This window comes from Malaclemys terrapin, chromosome 6, assembly GCF_027887155.1.
Source record: "Malaclemys terrapin pileata isolate rMalTer1 chromosome 6, rMalTer1.hap1, whole genome shotgun sequence".
Classification (NCBI taxonomy): domain Eukaryota; kingdom Metazoa; phylum Chordata; order Testudines; family Emydidae; genus Malaclemys; species Malaclemys terrapin.
This window is the reverse complement of record NC_071510.1, coordinates 95,319,666-95,339,909: the sequence shown is the minus strand read 5'-3', so window position 1 is coordinate 95,339,909 and position 20,244 is coordinate 95,319,666. Positions and strand designations below refer to the sequence as shown.

General features: G+C 46.1%; 1 protein-coding gene across 5 annotated transcripts in view; it reads left to right on the top strand.

Annotated features, from left to right (window-relative positions):
* The first annotated feature begins 1,951 nt into the window (after positions 1-1,951).
* Positions 1,952-20,244, top strand: part of KIF2A (kinesin family member 2A) — an 86,356-nt gene continuing 68,063 nt past the window's right edge. For all 5 annotated transcript variants that reach the window (XM_054033036.1, XM_054033034.1, XM_054033035.1 and 2 more), the window contains exon 1: positions 1,952-2,117. In XM_054033036.1, the coding sequence (XP_053889011.1) occupies positions 2,054-2,117 (64 nt within the window). In that variant the 5' untranslated portion in view covers positions 1,952-2,053. The remainder of the gene's footprint in view (positions 2,118-20,244) is intronic.

Genomic DNA, 20,244 nt, shown 5'->3' with positions numbered 1-20,244 from the left:
AGTATTGTGGGGGGAGGGATAGCTCAGTGGTTTGAGCATTGGCCTGCTAAACCCAGGGTTGTGAGTTCAATCCTTGAGGGGGCCACTTGGGGATCTGGGGCAAAATCAGTACTTGGTCCTGCTAGTGAAGGCAGGGGGCTGGACTCAATGACCTTTCAAGGTCCCTTCCAGTTCTAGGAGATGGCATATCTCCATTATTTCTATTTCTATTTAGAATAGAGGGCAGGGCAACAGCAGCCTGAGTTTTTGGCCTAGCACTGCTTCTGGCCCAATGTGTGATCTTGAGCAAATCACTTAATCTCTGCCTAATTTTCCTCATCTGTAAAATGGGGAAGGTACTTACCACCTTTGTAAAGTGCTTTAAAATTCCACGTGAAAAGCACTAATATACATGTTTAAAATAGTGCTAGAGATGACTCACTGATGGAAAGAACCATGAGGTACCAAATTTTAGTGAGACACTTTGCTAGGCTTAGGGAGTTGTGTAGTGGGAATAAATTGGAGGTGCCAGTTTTTACATCTCCTTTGACAGAATCGGGGAGGCTTCTTCGGGGGATAGGGAGGGAGTTAAATCTGCGGAGTGGATTGCTAATGGGTTGGCTATGTCAGAATGGGGGGGGCTGTCAAAGTTTATGTGGGGGAAATAAAGTTGAGGTGCTGATGTTTAACAGTGACTTTGCTGGGGTGATAGAGAAGCGCTAAAAGTGAGTTGCAGATTTTTAATGGACTGACTTTACTGGAGAGGAAGTCATTGTGTCTCTGTGTTGGGGGGTGGGGAGGAAGGAAGAGTGCCAATTTTTACTGAGATACTTTGCTCCAGTGGGGGACATCACAGGGGGTGGGATGGAGGAGGAATAAATGTGATAACCAATTTTAAATAGTGGGCTTTGGCATGGTCTGGAGATGTCCAGAGGGATAAACTTAAGGTACAATTTTTAACAGGGTGACTCACCTGAAGCAGGGAAGTCATCATGAGAAAAGGATGACTATGAAGTGTTTTTAACAGGATTGTTTTAACAGGTTAGGGGAGTCATTTGTGAGCTGAAGCTAGCAGGATGTACATTGTTAACAAAATGGCTTTGGCCTGGCTGGAGGAATTGCTGGCAGCTGGGGATAAATCAATATGAGGTGGTGCATTTGGTAAGGAGGTGGTTTTCCAATAAGACCAGAGAAGTTGTCACAAGAGAAGATAAAGCAGGGTTTTAATAGGGTAGCTTTGCCCAGTGTGGTTGAGTCCTGTGTGGGTATAGAGGAGGTGGTGAGTTTGTGAAGCTGGGGACAGGAGGAGGTGGAGGCCTAAATCCAGGGCATGGGTTTGCTCACAGCGGCCTTGCCTGGGGTGAAGATAAACCTGAGCTGTGGTTTTAACAGGACGGACTTGAGTTGCGGATAGTGAATTACTGCGAGAGGCAGGTTTTGAACAGGGGAATGCTGAGCTGGGGGAAGGAAAGGATAAGAGCAAAGTGCTGCTTTTAGCGGGCTGCCTTTGCCGCCATGGTCGGGGTATCACCGTGGGCTGGGAAGGTTGATCAGTGCGAGGTGGTTTTTAACAGGGTGGCTGTGGGATCAGCGCGGGAGGCGGGATAGCACAGGGCGGCGGTGCCGGGGCGCGACACGCGGGAGCTCAGCCGGGGCAGCAGTCACGGGAGGCGGAATCACATGGCGGGGCGGGTGCCAGCGGCGCTTTGCCGTAAGCCGGGCCATGGGCGCGCTCACCGCCGCATCCCCGCGAGCGCCCCCGGGCAGAGCTCCCGAGGGGCAGGGGAGGCGGCGAGCCCGGCCAGGGCCCCGGGCCCAGCGCCCTCTCCTGCCGGGGGAGGAGGCGGCAGGCGGAGGCCAAGTCGGAGGTGCCACTGTCCCCTCCCACCCCTTAAGCCGGTCCCGCCGAGTGACGCCTCCGTGCAGTGCGCAGGCGCAGCGGCTCCCAGCGCCTGTTGTATCCGGCCGGCGCCTTTTCTCCCCTCCCCCGGAGCCGCTGCCGCTGCCCTGTGCCCTCCCCGCCCCCTGCGCGTCCGCCCGGCAGCGCCTCGGACCCCGGCTGCCCCATGAAGCGATGGCAGCGGCCAACTTCGGCAAGATCCAGATCGGGATCTATGTGGAGATCAAGCGCAGCGATGGTGAGCGAAGGGGAGGAGGCTGAGCAGCCGCAGCCCCCGGCCCCCGCCACCTCCCCCGCGAGGCAGGGGGCTGCGCGCGGGGCCCATTGTGCGCCGGGGCCCGGGGAGGGGCCGGGCCGGGCCTGCTGTTTGCTGCGGTTGTTAGGGAACGTTGCTGTCGTTTCCCGGGTGCGTTGGGGGGGCGGCGCGAGGACACGGACGGCAGCCGCCGTCGCTGGAGACAGGGAGGCTGCTGCAATGCTGGGAGGAGGGGAGGGGCTGGTAAGGGGAGATGGTCTGACTCGGGGGTGGCTGAGCAAAGGGGGGAGGGAATGAGTTAGGGGGATATGGGTTGATTGGGAGAGGGGAAGGGAAGGCAGAAATGAAAATGGGCAAGGTCTGTTTGGGGGAGGCGGTGGGTAACTGGGGGGAGGGGAGACGATCTGGTTTGGGGTGAAAATCCAAAGAGGGAAGTTGGGGCGGGGGGAGGTTGAGAGATGGGCTGGGGGGAAGGAGCAGAAGGGTGATGATGGGTTTTGTCATGTACGGCAATAACTTCTCAGTCACACTGAAACACAAGCTGTGATTAGCTGTACTTGCAGTAGACGGCAATGTACAGCGCCAGAGAGATGGCTTGGGACACTCCCTCCCTCCATCATTATTTAACAAAAAACCTGATGCTCTTTTGGCTATTCTGTACCTCTTTGCAATGTAAATACACCGCTCTGTATTTGGACCTCTCTGTTGCTGATCCAATGTTTCCCTTCCTGCCTGCTCAGTAGCTTGTGCAGTGGTTTCTGGAGATACGCATGAAGTTAGGAGACGAGTGACTGGGTTTTGGGGTGATATCCCTTGTGTGATGGGTATTTTGTCTGGATGGAGGCTTATGGGCAGAGGCTGGATGGGGATTTTGGTTGCTGAATCAATGGGCAGGCCTCTCATACCTTCAGCTTTGTCATTTGAATGGGGATACGTCAGCACATCCCCAAACCCAGTTAAGAACGGAAGTCCTGTGGGGTGGGGTCATGTTGGGATTGTCTCTGGAAAGTCAGTTTATTCTCCAGTAGTGTGAATATTCAGAACCATTCTGGGGAAGTTCAGATGCTTGTGCAGCAGCTGAGAAAAAGCTGGAGATCCAGGGTGCTGAAACTAGAGTATGGCTAGAGCATGAGGCAGCATATAAACTGCATGAGGATGTGCTGTTAACTACCTTACCTTCCCACTCTCTAGATTGAATGTTCTTAAACACTGCATTTTTGTTATGTCATTAAGACTGCCATCACTCATTATACATAACATCTCAGTATGCGAATTATGACTTGTGTGTGACACAAAGAACCGGATAGGCTTTTCATTGATTGTGTGTTAACCTATTGCAGATTTCTTTATAGATACTGTTTTATTTTTTTATACTTCATTGTGCTTGTCAGATGATTTCACTGAGAGTTCTGTGAGCTTTCAGTAGCTGTAATTGGGGATTGTGTGTCTTGCTTACATTTGAAAAAATTTGCCTCATACAATAATTGTTTTCCTGACTACTTCTGGTCACTTTTGATACCAGAAATGAGAACAGTTAAGTCTTGTACATAATACCCATATTATTAATTAGTTTAAGTGATGCAGCAAAATGTGTAATGATTACATGTATTCCAATAAAAGTATTTGATTTCTGTAAAACATTTTGGGTATTTCTTCATATACACATGGGTGATCTGCACCTGGGTTAGCCCAACAGGGTGTGAGCAGCCATGCTGTGAATCTATACCCAAATTATGTGTCCTCACTGGTGCTGCACACCCTTGTGTGCCACTAGAACTTCTGGGGCACATCTCATGTTTTCTCATGAATTGGGGAAAAACTGTCCTTTTGGGCACATGGGGGAACTGTGGGAAGGCACTAGAGGACTGTCAGCATTGTTTTATCTATGCTTTGCTGCAAAAGGAGCAGATTAGCTGCCTGAGTGAAAGGTTAGGGCAGAGGTGGACAAACTACAGCCCGTGGGCCACATCTGTCCTGCGGGATCGTCCTGCCCGGCCCCTGAGCTCCCAGATGGGGAGGCTAGCGCCCCCCCCCCACAATCCCCAATTACAGCTACTGCCCCCTTATCCAGCCCCCTCCCCCCCTGTTTTCTGCTCCCCCCCCAGCCTCAGCTCTCTGCGCCACCAGAGTTGTGGCCCGCCGCTCCTGCCAGGCAGCATGGGTGGCATGGCCAGCTCCAGCTGGGCGGTGGGGCTGTGTGCTCCAGCTGCTCTAAGCAGCATGGTAAGGGGGGGGGGTTGGATAAGGGCCAGGGGGTCCTGGGGCAGTCAGGGGACAGGGAGCAGGGGGCGGTTGGATGGGGTGGAGGTTTTGGGGGGCAGTCAGGGGACAGGGAGCGGGGGGGCGTTGGATAGGCTTGGGAGTCCCGGGGGGACTGTCAGGGTGCGGGGTGTGGATAAGGATCGGGGTAGTCGGGACAGGGAGCAAGGGGGGTTGGATAGGTGGTGGGATCCCAGGGGGAGGTTAGGGGCAGTCAGGGGACAAGGAGCGGGGGGTTGTATGGGTCGGGGATTTGAGGGGGGCAGTCAGGGGGTGGATAGGGCGTGGGGGCCAGGCTGTTTAGGGAGACACAGCCTTCCCTACCCAGCCCTCCATACAGTTTCGCAATGCTGATGTGGCCCTTGGGCCAAAAAGTTTGCCCACCCCTGGGTTAGGGCAACGCTCAGGTAAGAGTCCAGGCTAACTCTGAGTGAACACATACCCTTTCTAAAACAAAACATTAATTTGAGTGGTAAGTATGATCTCTCAAAATCAAGTAGCTGTTTATCTGTTTGTTTACCTGAATATTCTTTAGGATCAGACAATAAAGTTTTGATCAGTTTCTAGAGTGACACCAATGGGTAGGCGGAGTCTCCAGTTTGTCCACCAGTTATTTTAAATGTTTCTCTGTGCACAGAGCTGCATTGAAATTATAACACTTTAAGCCCCCCCCCTCTTTTTTTTTTAAAGTCCACAATTTGCTATTCCTTACAATAATAAACTTTCTATAAAATAACTTGATTTTGATTCTTGTACAGCACTTGATGGTCTTGCATATTGCAACAAAAAATAAGTTTAATGATGGAATAATATACTTGAGAGCAAGGGCATCAGAATACTCCAGTATGATGAATTATTGTGTTTTTCATTGTGATTAGGATTTAAAGTTCCAACCGTGGTCTCCTCCTGTATGATGCAAATGGAAAATAAGTATAATAGAAATAAAATATATTATTAGAATCAGTAGCTAAAATATCATGACAGCTTTTGGAAGAAACTCAGTATTTCCAAGAAGAGATGTTATAGTAGCTTTTGCAGGGAAATGTTGGTTTCTTCAGATGAGTATTGGTACAAATGCCATCTTGATATCAATTGTAGAGAATAACTAGTTCCCTTCATTTAGAATGGAACAGCAGTAACCAGCCAACTAATTCAGTTACTTAAAGCATCTATTATATTTAAATTTAGTGTTCATGTTTCAAAATAATGATCATGTAGCTGGAAAAGAGCATCTGTTAACCCCCTTGACAAGTAACAGTTCCGTTCGGAAGCAAAACCTCAATCGCATGAATAACTTAACTTAGTTTGAATTTTATGTGCCTTATCTGCACAGTTTGAACAACGTTCCCATTACCTCAGTCCTATGGACTAAACCTACTCACCAGTCCAAAATATACCAGTGCCACAGGCTGTGCCCGTGTTTCCTGGTCTCCAGCATGTACCATGTTGCTGGGGTCCAAACATCGCCTGTTTCCTGCTTGAGTAATACACCTGAGTAATAGCTGCCCACCACTAAAATATATATATATACAAACTATACCAAATCAATTAATGTTGCTTCCATTTCACTCACACAATAATACAGCTAATGATAGCCACTCTCAGTAAATCAATTTATGCTAACTCTTCTCCATAATAAATCATCTTATGTTGGCTTTCCTTCTACAAGTACAATCTTTTGGTGAGATAGGCAAATCTTACCCCATGCCCTGCATCCCTTTGCTGGGGTGGCTGGAATCCCTCTCCCCTCCCCACGGTGCTCCCTGCCCAGTCTAACTCACAGAGCAGCAGCTTCTTCACCCTACTTTTTTCCCTCCTTGCCCAAATAGTACTGGAGCTGTGTCTCTGCAGGCTTGGAATAGTATGGGAAAGAACACTAAAATTATTAAACTATTATAAAACCATTGTACAAATTGGTGTTTTTCATCCACGTGAAATACTCTGTTTTCACTGCTCACTACCTCAAAAATGATTTAATAGAAATAGAGAGGCCTCACAGGTGGGTGGGAAGGATGAATAAAAGCATAGGAAAACTTTAATATGAAGAGAATGTAAAGACTGGGAGTGTTTATCTTAGGGGATGAATAAGAGGTGACACAATAATGAGCTGGCTAAGGAGCTTGCTGAACCGTTAATGGTGATTTTCAATAAGTCTTGGGGCACTAGGGAAGTTTAAGACTGGAAGACAACTAATGTTGTGCCAGTTTATAAAAAGAGTAAACGGGTTGACCCGATAATTGTAGGCCCATCAACCTGACATTGATCCCAGGCAAGCTAATGGAGCGGCTGATGCGAGACTAGGTTAATGCATATTAAAGGAGGGTAATGTAATCAATACAAATTAACATGGGTTTATGGAAAATAGATCCTGTCAAACTATGAGATTACAAGTTTGATAAAGGTAATAGTGTTGACGTGATATACTGAGACTTGTGTAAGGTTTTGACTTGGTACTGCACAACATTTTGATTAAAAAACTAGAACAATATAAAATTAACAAAGCACACATTAAATAGATTAAAAACTGGCTAACTGATAGGTCTCAAAATGTAACTGTAAACAGGGAATTGTCATTAAATGGGTGTGTTTCCAGCAGGGTCCTGCATAGATCACTTCTTAGCCCTACGTTGTTTAACATTTTTATTCATGACCTGGAAGAAAAAACAAAATCCTCACTGATAATGTTTGCAGATGACCCAAAAATTGGGGAGTGGAGAGGATTGATTCAGAGTGATCTGGATCGCTTGGTAAACTGGGCACAGTTTAACAATGTGTTTGAATATGGCTAAATGCATACATCTAGGAACCAAGAATGTAGGCCATAATTACAGGAAGGGGGATTCTATCCTCGGATGACTCATAGACTCATAGACTTTAAGGTCAGAAGGGACCATTTTGATCATCTGGTCTGACCTCCCGCATGATGCAGGCCACAAAGCCGTCCCTACCCTTTCCCTTGACTCTGCTGTTGAAGTCCCCAAATCCTGTGGTTTAGAGACTTCAATTAGCAGAGAATCCTCCAGCTAGCGATCCCTGCCCCATGTTGCGGAGGAAGGCGAAAAACCTCCAGGGCCTCTGCCAATCTACCCTGGAGGAAAATTCCTTCCCGACCCCAAATATGGCGATCAGTAAAACCCCGAGCACGTAGGCAAGATTCTCCAGCCTGACCCTCATTAGCCATTATACTATTTACCTGCCATGGCACGCTGTTCCTTTGACTAAAATCATGTTATCCCATTAAACCATTCCCTCCATAAACTTATCTAGCTTAATCTTAAAACCAGACAGGTCCTCCGCCCCCACCGTTTCCCTTGGAAGGCTGTTCCAATATTTCACCCCTCTGACGGTCAGAAACCTTCGTCTAATTTCAAGCCTAAACTTCCCTACGGCCAGTTTATATCCATTCGTTCTCATGTCCACATTAGTACTGAGCTGGAATAATTCCTCTCCCTCCCTGGTATTTATCCCTCTGATATATTTAAAGAGAGATGCAGGGACTCTGGAAAAAGATCTGGGTGTCATGATGGATAAGCAGCTGAATTTGAGCTCCCAGTCTGAAATTGTCACCAAAACATCCGGGGAAGGATCATTTGATGATTACTTCTTCTGTTCATTCCCTCTGGGGCACCTGGCATTGGCTACTGTCGGAAGACAGGATACTGGGCTAGATGGACTTTTGATCTGACTCAGTATGGCCGTTCCTATGTTCTTATGAGCTAATGTGATCCTGGGATGTGTAAACAGGGGAATCTCAGGGAGGAGCAGAGGGGTTACTTTTCCTCTGTATTTGGCACTGGTGTTACTTCTGCTGGAATACTGTGTCCCGTTATGATGCCCACAGTTCAAGAAGGATGATAAATTGCAGAGGGTTCAGAGAAGAGTCATGAAAACATCTGAAAGATTAGAAAACTTGCCTTGTAGTGATAGATTGAGGTCTTTGAGTCTATTTAGCTTAACAAAGAGAAGGCTAAGGGGTGAATTGGTTACTCTGTAAATATCTACATGGGGAACAAATATTTGATAATGGGCTCCGGGGCCGTCCCTAAAGGGGGAGCGGGGCCTGGGACATAAGCAGTGAGTTTCTAATTGGCTGGAGGGTCCCCCCCAGGCTCTGCCCCCTTCCCCCATTCACCCCACTTCTCCCTGCCCAGTTCTGTCCCCCTCCCCCGAATGCACTGCACCCTCGCTTCTCTCCCCTCCCTCCCCAGCGCCTCCTGACGTTGCAAAACATCTGAACCATGGCAGGCGGGAAGTGCTGAGAGGGAGGGAGAGGCGCTGATTGGCGGGGCCTGCTGGCAGGCAGTAGGTAATATGAGGAGGGGGAGGTTCTGATAGGGGGCTTCTCGCCCCCCTCCTGCCCCAGCCCACCTGCCGCTCGCCTCCCCATTCACCTCCTCACCCCGCTCTGCGCCTGCCTCACCTCCCCGCCTACCTCCTCGTGGTTTTATTGAAGCATGGGGACTCCCAAAGTGCAGGGCCCAGGGCAGTCACCCTGATTCGCTGTACCCAAGGGATAGCTCTTATGGGCTCTTTAATCTAGCAGAGAAAATACAATATGATACAATGGTTTGAAGTTGAAACTAGACAAATTCAGACTGGAAATAAGGCATTTTTTTACAGTGAGGGTAATTCATGATTGGAACAAATTGCCAAGAGTTGTAGTGAAGTGTCTATCAGTGACGATTTTAAAATCAAGATTGGATTTTTTTCTAACAGATATTCTCTAGGAATTATTTTGGGGAAGTTTTCTGGCCTGTGTTATACAGGAGGTCAGACAAGATAACGGTCCCTTCTGGTCTTGGAATCTATGAATGATATGGGGAAGGTGGATCAAGCACTTCATTCACCTTTTTTCATAATACAAGAACAAGAGGACATTCCGTGATCTCGAAAGACGGCTAATTTAAAACAGATAAAAGAGAATAAGCAATACACAATTTAGCTTGTGAAACTCATTGCCACAAGATATCATTGAGGCAAAGAGCTTTGTAGGATTAAAAAAAACAATTGAATGTTGACATGGATGGAAGAAATATTGAGTGTTATACTAAGAATGAATAAAACACAAACCCTCCCCCCCCCCCCCCCCCCCAAGAGTGGTGGAAGGAATATAAACCACTGGCTGCAGTACATAAGCCGGTCTTTAACTGATGGAATTTAGGAAGAAGCTTTCCCTATGGGCATATTATTCTGCAACTGCCTATTGCAGGGTTTATTGTACTTTTCTCTGAAGCAGCTGATCCTGATCATTTTTAGAGACCGGGTACTGGACTAGATGGACTACGGGTCTGATCTTGTGTGGCAGTTCCTAGACTTATAGCAAAAAGAAGAACAGGAGTACTTGTGGCACCTTAGAGACTAACAAATTTATTAGTCTCTAAGGTGCCACAAGTACTCCTGTTCTTCTTTTTGCGGATACAGACTAACACGGCTGTTACTCTGAAACTAGACTTATAGCGACATCACTACGCTTGTTAACCTTAAAAACATTACCTGAGAGTAATCTTTGTAACAATAAGTGCTGTAAACTTAATTTTTTTTAAAATAAAACCTTAGATTTTGCAGAATTTTGATATTGCTCCTCCTTGAAAGAGTGCTGCTGGCCTTAATTTGTCAAGATCTCCTGTATCATATTCTTTATATGTGCAACTTCTACTGATATCATTGGGAACTTCATATTAAGGATGAAAGTCCAATATGACCCTATATAATTGTGTTAAGTTTGGGTCATCCCGCTGTTTTGTAGACCCTTGTGGCTAACTTGAAGTAAGAGCACACTTTCGCTCTCCTCTTTGATGACAGATATGTTTTGTGATTGAGGCCTTATTTATGCTTTGGGCACTAGAGTGGTGCAGCTGTAGCTAGCTGTACCTTTATAGAGCCATAGTATAGACGCTTCCTACAACAGTGGAAGGGGTTGTTCTGTTTCTGTAGTTAATCTGCCTCTCTGAGTGGCGGTAGCTAGATCAATGGAAGAATGCTACCATTGACCTAACTATGTCTACACTAGGGATTAGGATGGCTTAACTGGGTAGTCCAGGGTGGGGAAAAATTCACATCCCTGAATGTTTTAGTTTAGGTTGGTCAAATTTTTAAATGTAGACCAGGCCTGGTTGGTTTTAAGACTGCTCAAATGTGCTAACAAATAACTTGACTCAGTTACCTTATCCCTGGGTAATCCATGCTGACACAATGTATCTTTATGTGGTCTAGCCATTAGCTGGAGAACAAAGAGCTTTGAGTTTGCTACTGCATCTGAGCTAATGGACATGACCCTTTAGCTTGAGTAGTAAAGGCTCTTGTTCTTAGATTCAGCCATTCTGGGTTCAGTCCCTGCAGACGACATGACAAACAGTGTTGTTACTTGTTCATGGCATATCATGTGTAATTCAAACTTTAAAAAGCATTAGTTTTTTACTGTGCTGTACATTGGCTTTAAAATTAAAGATGTAACTTGCAGCCTTTCCTGGTATTTATGCTGCTTTTCTACACTGATTATAAATAGCTCTTGAAAGTCAAAAATAGAATTCTTCTTCCTTAGAGAAATTTTGTTTTCTTCAGTACTTCTGTACCACAGGCTTGTTTAGTGTAAAGCTACTTCTAATGGTGGATTTAAAGCTCCTGTGTGATCACTGGGATTACATAATCATGGCCTATTTCCCTGATGGAGAAACCCACATTGTAGCTCAGCCTGCCGAGTAGAAGATTTGGCTCAGCCCCCACTCTTTGCATTGGCCAGTCACTTACAAGATGGAACTATTAGTTGAGGAGCAGCTAGAATGCTGCTCCCCAGATCCCCAGCCGCTGGCTAAAGAGCTGATCTGAAGCTTCCCTTCAGAAAATTAAGATCTTCCCCTTTCATATTATGGGGTTGGTGTGGCTGCAGAAGCACTAATTCCTCCTCTGAAGCACCTCTCTCCCCAGTTGCTGAGATAAATGCTACTTAAAGCATGTCAGTGGATGAGGGGTGTAAGAGAAATACAGGAGGGAAAAGGATACAGGTGTGTGGGGAAAGAGAAGATACACATACAAAGAGGTGGCTTGTGGGTGAAATTAAATCCATTTAGCTCTTACCATGTCTTTCATTTTGAAAGAATGTTTTTATTTTTCTATACGGTAACATTTGACTAAAGATGAATAGCAGCCCTGAACTGTTGGGTCATTGTTTTTGTAGGTTTTTAAATGAATATTTTATTGTTGCCATTTCATCCACTGGGATGTGAAGGGTAAGGATATACAGAACTAGAACGAAAAAGGGTTGGGAGCAATTAAAATATGAAGAATGATTAAGATTTAATATGTATAGCTTGGGGTGGAGTGTGAAAGAATAAGAGGTGACATACATTTACAAATATCTGAAGGGTGTCAACGTCAAGGAGGAAAAAGACCTGTTAAGGCTGGTGTGACAAGACTAATGAGTAGAAGTATAAAATTGCACAAAGGAAAAAAATAGACTAGGCTGCAAGCGAAAAGCTGCTAAAATGTAGGCCCTGTCTTTGGGTTTGTGAGCCCTTAATTTTAAGGTATCTGAACAGGTTGACAGTGGCCCTGTAGGCACAAATCCAACGAAAAAGTGGCTTATTACTTTTCCTAGCAAGTTTATGATTTAAATGTTTACTCAGAGGAAAACTATGCAAAAGTGTCAGGAAGGTCTAGAGTATACATCAGTAATACAAGGTTAAAAACAATTATAGAGATTTTGAAACTATCCCAGAAGCAAGTATTACAAACCCAGGAAACTGAGTTAAGATTACATTTAAAAGAAACCCCATCATGGTCAACCATTTTTGCTTGTATGCAATAGCAACAATTTTGGAACAGGATAGATGGTTCATGGAATTCATTATATAGACAAATATGTTCAGCTTTAGCTGAAGGAGAGTCTTCCAGTTATGAACAATAATGGCAAAAGAGGACCATTCTAAAAGGCTACACTCCAAAAAGATTCTAAATGTAAGATTAGATTTCAGTAAGTGTTAACTTTGTTGGAAGTTTGAAAGTCTGAGCTCTTCCATGTACAAAACCCAGTCTAAGGGTATGTCTACACTAGCATAGTTACAGCACTGGCAGTTACAGCGCTGCTCAGAGAGCGCTGAAGGGAAACCGCTGTTGTGTGTTCACACTGTCAGATGCCTGCGCAATAGTGTGTTCACATTTGCGGCACTTGCAGTGGTATTCAGAGCGGTGCACTCTGGGCAGCTATCCCACAGCGCATCTCTTCTTCTGTTGCTGCTAAGAGTTATAGGAAGGCAGAGGGAGTCACGGGGCATCCTGGGTCCTGTTCCAATGCCCTGTGATGCATTGCTTCACATCCCAGCAATCCCTGTGCTTCTGTCCGCCGTTGGCGGCATCTTTCAATGATTTGTGTACTGCACTCTCTGCCTCTTTGGTCTGCAGGAATGGATCCCGCACTGTTGACCAATATGCTGCTCGCTCTCACTAACGCGTCAAGAGTGGCAATGGAGATATTCCTTAAAATACAAAGACAAGAGAAGTGCGACATTGATCTCGCCACACATACTAGCTACAACATGAGATTGCTTGTGGCATTCACGGAGGTGCTGACCACAGTAGAACACCACTTTTGGGTTTCGGAAACGAGCACTGAGTGGTGGGATCACATTGTCATGCACGTCTGGGATGACGAGCAGTGGCTGCAGAAGTTTCGGATGAGGAAAGCCACATTCATGGCACTGTGTGATAAGCTCGCCCCAGCCCTGCGGCGCAAGGACATTAAAATGAGAGCTGCCCTGCCATTGGAGAAACGCGTGGCGAGTGCACTGTGAAAATTGTCTACTCCAGCCTGCTACTGATCGGTTGTGAACAAGTTCGAAGTGGGAAAGTCGATGGTTGGACTCCTGTTGACGAAAGGGTGCAGGAGCATTAATTGCATCCTGCTTCGAAAGACCATGACTCTGGGCAACGTGTGTGACATTGTAGATGGCTTGGCACAAATTGGGCTTTCCTAAATGTAGAGGGGGATAGATGGCATGCATATTCCAATTCTGGCATCAGATTACCTAGCCACTGAGTACATTAATCGGAAGGGTTATTTCTCAATGGTTCTCCATGCGCTTGTGGATCACCGTGGGCGTTTCACAGACATTAACACAGGCTGGTCCAGAAAGATGCATGACGCACGCATCTTTCGGAACACTGACCTGTTCAGGAAGCTGCAAGCAGGGATTTTCTTCCCTGACCAGAAGATCACTGTAGGGGAAGTTGAAATACCCATTGTGATCCTGGGAGACCTCGCCTACCCCTTAATGCCATGGCTTATGAAGCCATACATGGGACACCTTGACAGCAGCAAGGAGCGGTTCAACAACAGGCTGAGCAAGTGCAGAATGACTGTTGAGTGTGCTTGGGCCATTTAAAGGCCTGCTGGCGGTGCCTATATGGGAACCTGGACCTAGCTGATGACAGTATTCCTATGCTTATAGCCGCGTGCTGTACGCTCCATAATATTTGTGAAGTGAAGGGTGAAAGCTGCACTCAGGGCTAGACTGCTGAGGTTCAGCACCTGAAGGCTGAATTTGAACAGCCAGAGACCTGGGCTGTTAGCGGGGTGCAGCGCGGGGCCATAAGGATCCGGGATGTCCTGAGGCAGCGATTTGAAGTTGAAAGCCGCTAATATTTGTTGCTATGCTTGGGAGTGCAGTGCTTGTAATGCTAGGAGGTGATTGCGATTGGTGCAGACAATGCAATATGAAGGTTTAAGATAATTGTCTGTTTGCTTTCAATTAATAGAATAAAGATTGCTTTCAAACCAAAACAATTCTTTTATTAAAAAACAACAACTGGAAGAGAGTCAAACAAAAAAACACATTAGTACTGAGGGGGCTGGGGGAAGGGAAGGTCCCAGGAGGAGGTGGGGTCCCAGGACGGTTAAAGATTTATGTATGTCCAGGGATCATATCCAGCCTTCTCCTTTGGAATACAGTGCAGTGGGTACTGTACTTCAGCAGGGCTAAACTGTAGAGGGACGGGTGTTGAGTGCAGTGGTTACTGGGAGTCCGCAGGGCTGGACTGTGATGAGGGAGGAGTGGAGCCAAGAGGTTGATCAGAGTCTGTTGGTGGTGTCTGGGGGTCACATGGGAAAGAGTTTTGCAACAGTAGCTGCAGGCGAGCGGGCGCGGAGCTGCTTGGTTTGCAGTGTTAGTATTGCCTGGAGCCTGACCTCTTGGCGCTCCATAATATTTAAGAGCTGCTCCATGGCTTCATTCTGGCGTGCCGGGTTCTCCTTTTGGTCCTCTTCTCGCTGTACCACCACTCCTTAAGTTCCTGTTTCTCGGTGGTGGAGTGCATCATAATGTCACGCAGAAAGTCCTCCTTAGTTCTTCGTGGCTGCTTTCTAATTCTGCGCAGCCATTCAGCTGGCGATAACAAAGAGGGAGACTGGGCTCCCAAGATCATCTCTGTGAAGCCAAAACGCAACATTTTACAGAAGCAGTATTGTTTGCAACACACAGACCACTGATTCAGTGATTTAAAACACAGCCACTATTCACATACCTGTCACTAACTGGCTAATCCCAGACAGGCACACATGAGCCACAAGACCCCCAAAATGGTGAGTAGCCGTAGGGGCAGGGTAAATCAGTGTTCCCGGACCCCACTGTACACTGGGCACGTGGCTCTTGGAGAAAGCCAGCACTGCAGGGAAGCCTGATAATTATTCCTGTCCCCATATTTTCCACAGGGTGTGTTCATTATGGAAGATATCTCGCTGCTGAAGGTGAGCAGGGAATCAAGGGAGCGTCTTCTCCAAGACTGTGGCTTCCGCCCTGACCCTTATGCAGCTCGCCTGTGTGCAGCAATGGTTCCTCCTCCCCCCTGTGATGGCAGAGTGGCCCGGGAAAGTTACCGTTAATGGGGCAAGAAACAAAGCAGCTCTGCCAAAGAACCTGCGGCAGTGGATTGCCCAGTATCTCCATGAGAGTTTCCTGGCAATCTCTGAGGCAGATTCACGTCAAGTGAGGAGTAAATCAACAGCCTGTTCCGCTGCTCAGACTAGGCATGTGATGGTACATGCATCATGCAGACACAAGCCTGCTTTCTGCAACCCTTCTGCCCCCAACAACTCGCTTCAGCGAGTCCCCAAATCAAATCAACTTACCAGGGGCCTCCTCTACTGTTTGTGCTTCTCCAAGATCCGACAGCTAGCCTCCTCCGGGGTAGAAAAGAGCTCCTGCCTGCATGCATCTCTGACCTCTGAGTTGTCCTCTGCATATGGGTCCCCCTCCGCACCCTCGTCCAAGATCTCCTTCTCCTGCCTCAGTCCAGTCTGGCACACGAGCCACCAAAGTATGGCCTTCGTAGTGGAGTTGGGGTCGCCACCGAGTATCGCGTCCATCTCTTTGTAGAACCGGCAGCGCGTGGGCGCAGCGCCGGAGCAGCGGTTTGCCTCCCATGCCTTGTGGTAGGTGTTCCGCAGCTCCTTCACTTTGACCCTGCATTGCAGTGTGTCCTGGTCATGGCCCCTTTCTGTCATGCATCGTGAAATCTGTCTTTAGGAATCATAATTCCTATGGCTGGAGCACAGCTGGGAGTAGACAGCCTCCTTTTCCCAAATGCTGATGAGGTCCAGCAGCTCGGCATTGCTCCAAGCAGGGGATCACCTGGTGCATGGAGCAGGCATGGCCACCTGGAAAGATGCGCTGAGAACACTGCACGCATCACCGAGCAAACAGGAAGGGGACTTTCAAAATTCCAAAGGAATTTACAGGGTGGGGATGATGATTGGTCACCTGAGGGCAGGGCAGTAGAGTTCAAACCGATGACCAGAGAGGCAAGAACAGGCATTGTGGGACACCTCCCGGGGGCCAATCGCAGTGCTGTAATCGATCAGGGTGTCTATACTGGCACCACAGTGCTGTACTCGCAGCGCAGAAAGCTGTATGCCTCTTGTCGGGTGGTTTTTTACAGCGCTGCAACTGCGCAGTTTCTGTGCACTAAGTGGCTTGGCAGTGTGTACACCTCGGGAGTTACACTGCAGAAAGCTGCTTTACTGCGCAGAAACTTGCCAGTGTAAACAAGACCTAACACTTGGTGCTAGCAGGAAGTGGTGTTACATGCCCTTATCCACATGCTTGATGACACCCTCAAAGAATTCTAGTAGATGGTGAGGCATGACTTCCTTTTACAAAAGCTGTGTTGACTCTTTCCCAACAAATCATGTTCATCTATTTGTTTGATGATTCTGTTCTTTAGTACTGTTTCTACTATGTTGCCCAGTACTGAAGTTAGGCTCAGAGGCCTGTAATTGCCAGAATCACCTCTGGAGCCTTTTTAAAAATCGGTGCATTCCAGTCATCTGGTACAGATGCTTGTTTCAGCAACAGGTTTCATACTACAGTTAGTTGTTCTGTAATTTCATATTTGAGTTCCTTAGAATTCCTGGGTCAATACCATCTGGTCTAGTAACTTCTTTCTGTTTAATTTATCAGTTTGTTCTAAAACCTCTTCTATTGACACATTAATGTGTGACAGTACTTCAGATTTGTTGACCTCCCCCCTCCCCCAAATAACTCTGATCTGCAGTGAAGGCTGATGCAAAGAATTCATTTGGCATCTCTGCGTCGGCCTTGTCTTCCTTAAGTGCTCCTTTAGCACCTTTGTCTAGTGGCCCCAGTGCCTGTTTGGCAGGCTTTCTGATGTACTTAAAAAAATTTCTTTGTTAGTTTTTGCATCTTTAGCAAGTTACTTTTCAGTTGGGGAATGTTGTGTGCAAGTTGCTGAAGATAACATCTAAGAAAGTTGAAGTTAATATCCAAGAAGGTTGAGAAAACTGTCAGGGAGATCTCTGCCATTTGCTCAAGCAACAAAAATAAAATGCGGGGGAATATAGAAGTGGTCGGATCATCCTAAATGTTTGACATATGGGTATTTAGAACTTATTGAGAAAGAAGTAATGACCAACACCATCTTAAAGCATATTATGGACATTTCAGAACTCTTACACAACCACAAAAATGTGTGTCATCAGCTTCCGGGAGTTTGGTTGAAAAAGAAAGATATTTGATTGTGTCTCTACATTTGTTTCTAAATATCATAACTGTGTTGAAATTGTACTGAGCAACAAAAGGATCTTAATCAAAACATTGTATGCGACAACTAACACTAGAGAGGGGCATTCTACCTTTAAAAGCAACTGAAGAAGTTTTTGAAGGGATTTGACACAAAACTGTTTGTTAGGTAAGTCCAGAGAAGACCGGGACTTACGCAAGCAAAGTAAATGGGCAACATGATGGCAGATGATGTTCAGTTTTGTCTGTCTCATAACACCAGTAGTAGAGAAAATATACTGAAATTGAAGGGCAACTAATTTAAAATTAATTAAATTACTTTTTGATGCAAAAGTTTATTTCTTTATATTCTAGTACAGGGGTCGGCAACCTCTGGCACACGGCTCGCCAGGATAAGCACCCTGGCGGCCTGGACTGGTTTGTTTACCTGCCACGTCCGCAGGTTCGGCTGATTGCAGCTCCCACTGGCCGCGGTTTGCCGCTCCAGGCCAATGGGGGTGGCGGGAAGCCGCACCCAGCACATCCCTTGGCCTGCGCTGCTTCCCGCAGACCCCATTGGCCTGGAGCGGTGAACAGCGGCCAGTGGAAGCCGTGATCAGACGAACCTGCGGACATGGCAGGTAAACAAACCGGCCCAGCCAGCCAGGGTGCTTACCCTGGCGAGCTGCGTGCCAGAGGTTGTCGACCCCTGTTCTAGTAGCTGAAATGGAAGATCCAGTTTTCTACTCAAATCTGTTGTGTCAAAATGATGAAAAACTTGTGGAAGTGTCATTTGAAGTCACTGGATAGATGGCAATTGGATCTAGTTTAAAATGAGTAAATGGAAGAAAAGGTTCTCAGAGGAGTCTAGGAATCTGAAGCAGGAAAATTTCTCAGGGTTTTCAAAGAAAAGAAAATGAAAACTAAAAACTCAGACATGCATCAAAGGGGTGTGTAACCAAAAAGCCTCTGTAAAAGAGGAAACTATGCAAACTTGTGTTCTGTATGTACTGGGAAATTCATAGACATACTTGTAAAATGAAAAGTCAGCCGAACAGTTGATTGAAATGTGGGAAGACTTAAGTGTAAGAGAAGCAAACAGAACATATAGCAGAAATAGAATACAGTTCCAGGTAATCCTTATGGGGGAGGAGCACCAATGTAGCAAGCTTGAACCTAGTATGACTGGTACTCCCAAGATTGGGCTATGTTCTTATCTGAAGTGTAGCATGAGTGCAAGAAATGGAGTGGAGCTTAGTTCTTTCTCTTGAGCTTTAGCTCTCCAGCTATGGCAGTTTTATACTTTGGCGCTCACCTTGGCACTTCAGTGACTGTTTTTGGGTGTTACCGGTGCCTCTGTGCCAGTGTGTGCTTGGCGCTCAGCCTCCATTTTGGCACCTGTGGCTCTTTTGTTGATGCTTCAGTGCCTGTCTTGGTGCTCCAGCAGCATTAGTACTTAAAGTAGTTCAGCATCTGTCTTGATATGCTGGTGTTCCAGAGCTTGATCCTGTTTTGGTGCCTCAGTTCTTGTCTGTGGAATAAACTGCATAGGGCAAGTTAGGAAATGTCAGAATAGAGGGTTGCCTATGCAATCTTTCACGGGGAGGAAAGTAATATATGCATTATGATTGCATATAATGTAATTAGAGACTGCCTTTTTATCCCTACAGGACTCCTCTCTCATTGAGTGCACAGCATAGATGGTGCTCAGTGATTGAGGCAGCTGTTGAATTTTTTTTTTATTCTCCTCCTCATTGTGTGTTGTTACTGCGCCCCACAGACATTTAAACATTTAATATTTACAACACCCATGTGAGGCAGGGAGGCAAAATCATTTTACAGATGGGGGATCTGAGGTCCAGATTTAAGGCCAAAATTTGCAAGTGTCTCTACTGAGTGTTTCAGTGATTGGGTGACACTTAGGGTCTGACTTTTCACAGTTGCTGAAGATTCATAACTCTCAGTGACTTTAACTTAGTGTGACTGCTGAGCACTTGAAGAAGATTGGGCTCCAGGAGTGTCAGACTGGATGCCAAAATATAGAAACACAGTAGAGGCCATCTGTGGAAATTTTGGTCTTAAATGTTTTGCCCAGAATCACATAAGAAATCTGTGGCAGGTCCCAGTTCTTTTGCTAGGTATTTAAGTGCTTTAACCACAAGATCGTTTTTTCTCTTCCTGCAGACCCATGCCTTATTAGCAACATACTTTTTCCAATTTAAGTAGTGAATGAGGTAGTGTTTCATATGCAACAGCCTTGCCCTCTATGTAAAGCTGATTAATTCACGGAGCAGTATCTATCCTACTCACTGAATGAGGCTCAAGTTCTGTGGAAGAAAACAATGTCATCATTTTAATTGGAGCCTGTATCGTAATGTGCATATGGGGGCAGAGGTAAGGTTGCATGGTCTACTATAATTCTGGTATTTCCTAACTTTGGTGGGCTTGATTTTACAACTTCAATATTCTCTCTTTTAACATAATTTTTTTATATACTATTTTCAGAGTATTTTTCAGGAGAATTTTTTCAATGTACAATTGTACTTTTACTGTGGAAATGAAATTTTCAGAGGATTATAACATGGCCAGATATGTTTAACATGAACATTATCTTGTTATAATTGACTGATTATATCAACATTGACTGATGAGGTGAGGATACCTCTTGCCTATTGACAAACTATTCCACAATTCGACCCTGTCATCTTTTAAGGAATGGGAGGCACATGGATATTCCAGTGATGAGGCCTATGTAGGTACTTGTATAGCTACCTAGAATAGGTAAACATCTGCTTTAGGTTTTCTTGCAACTTCCTATGAAGCATCTAGTGCTGACCACTGTC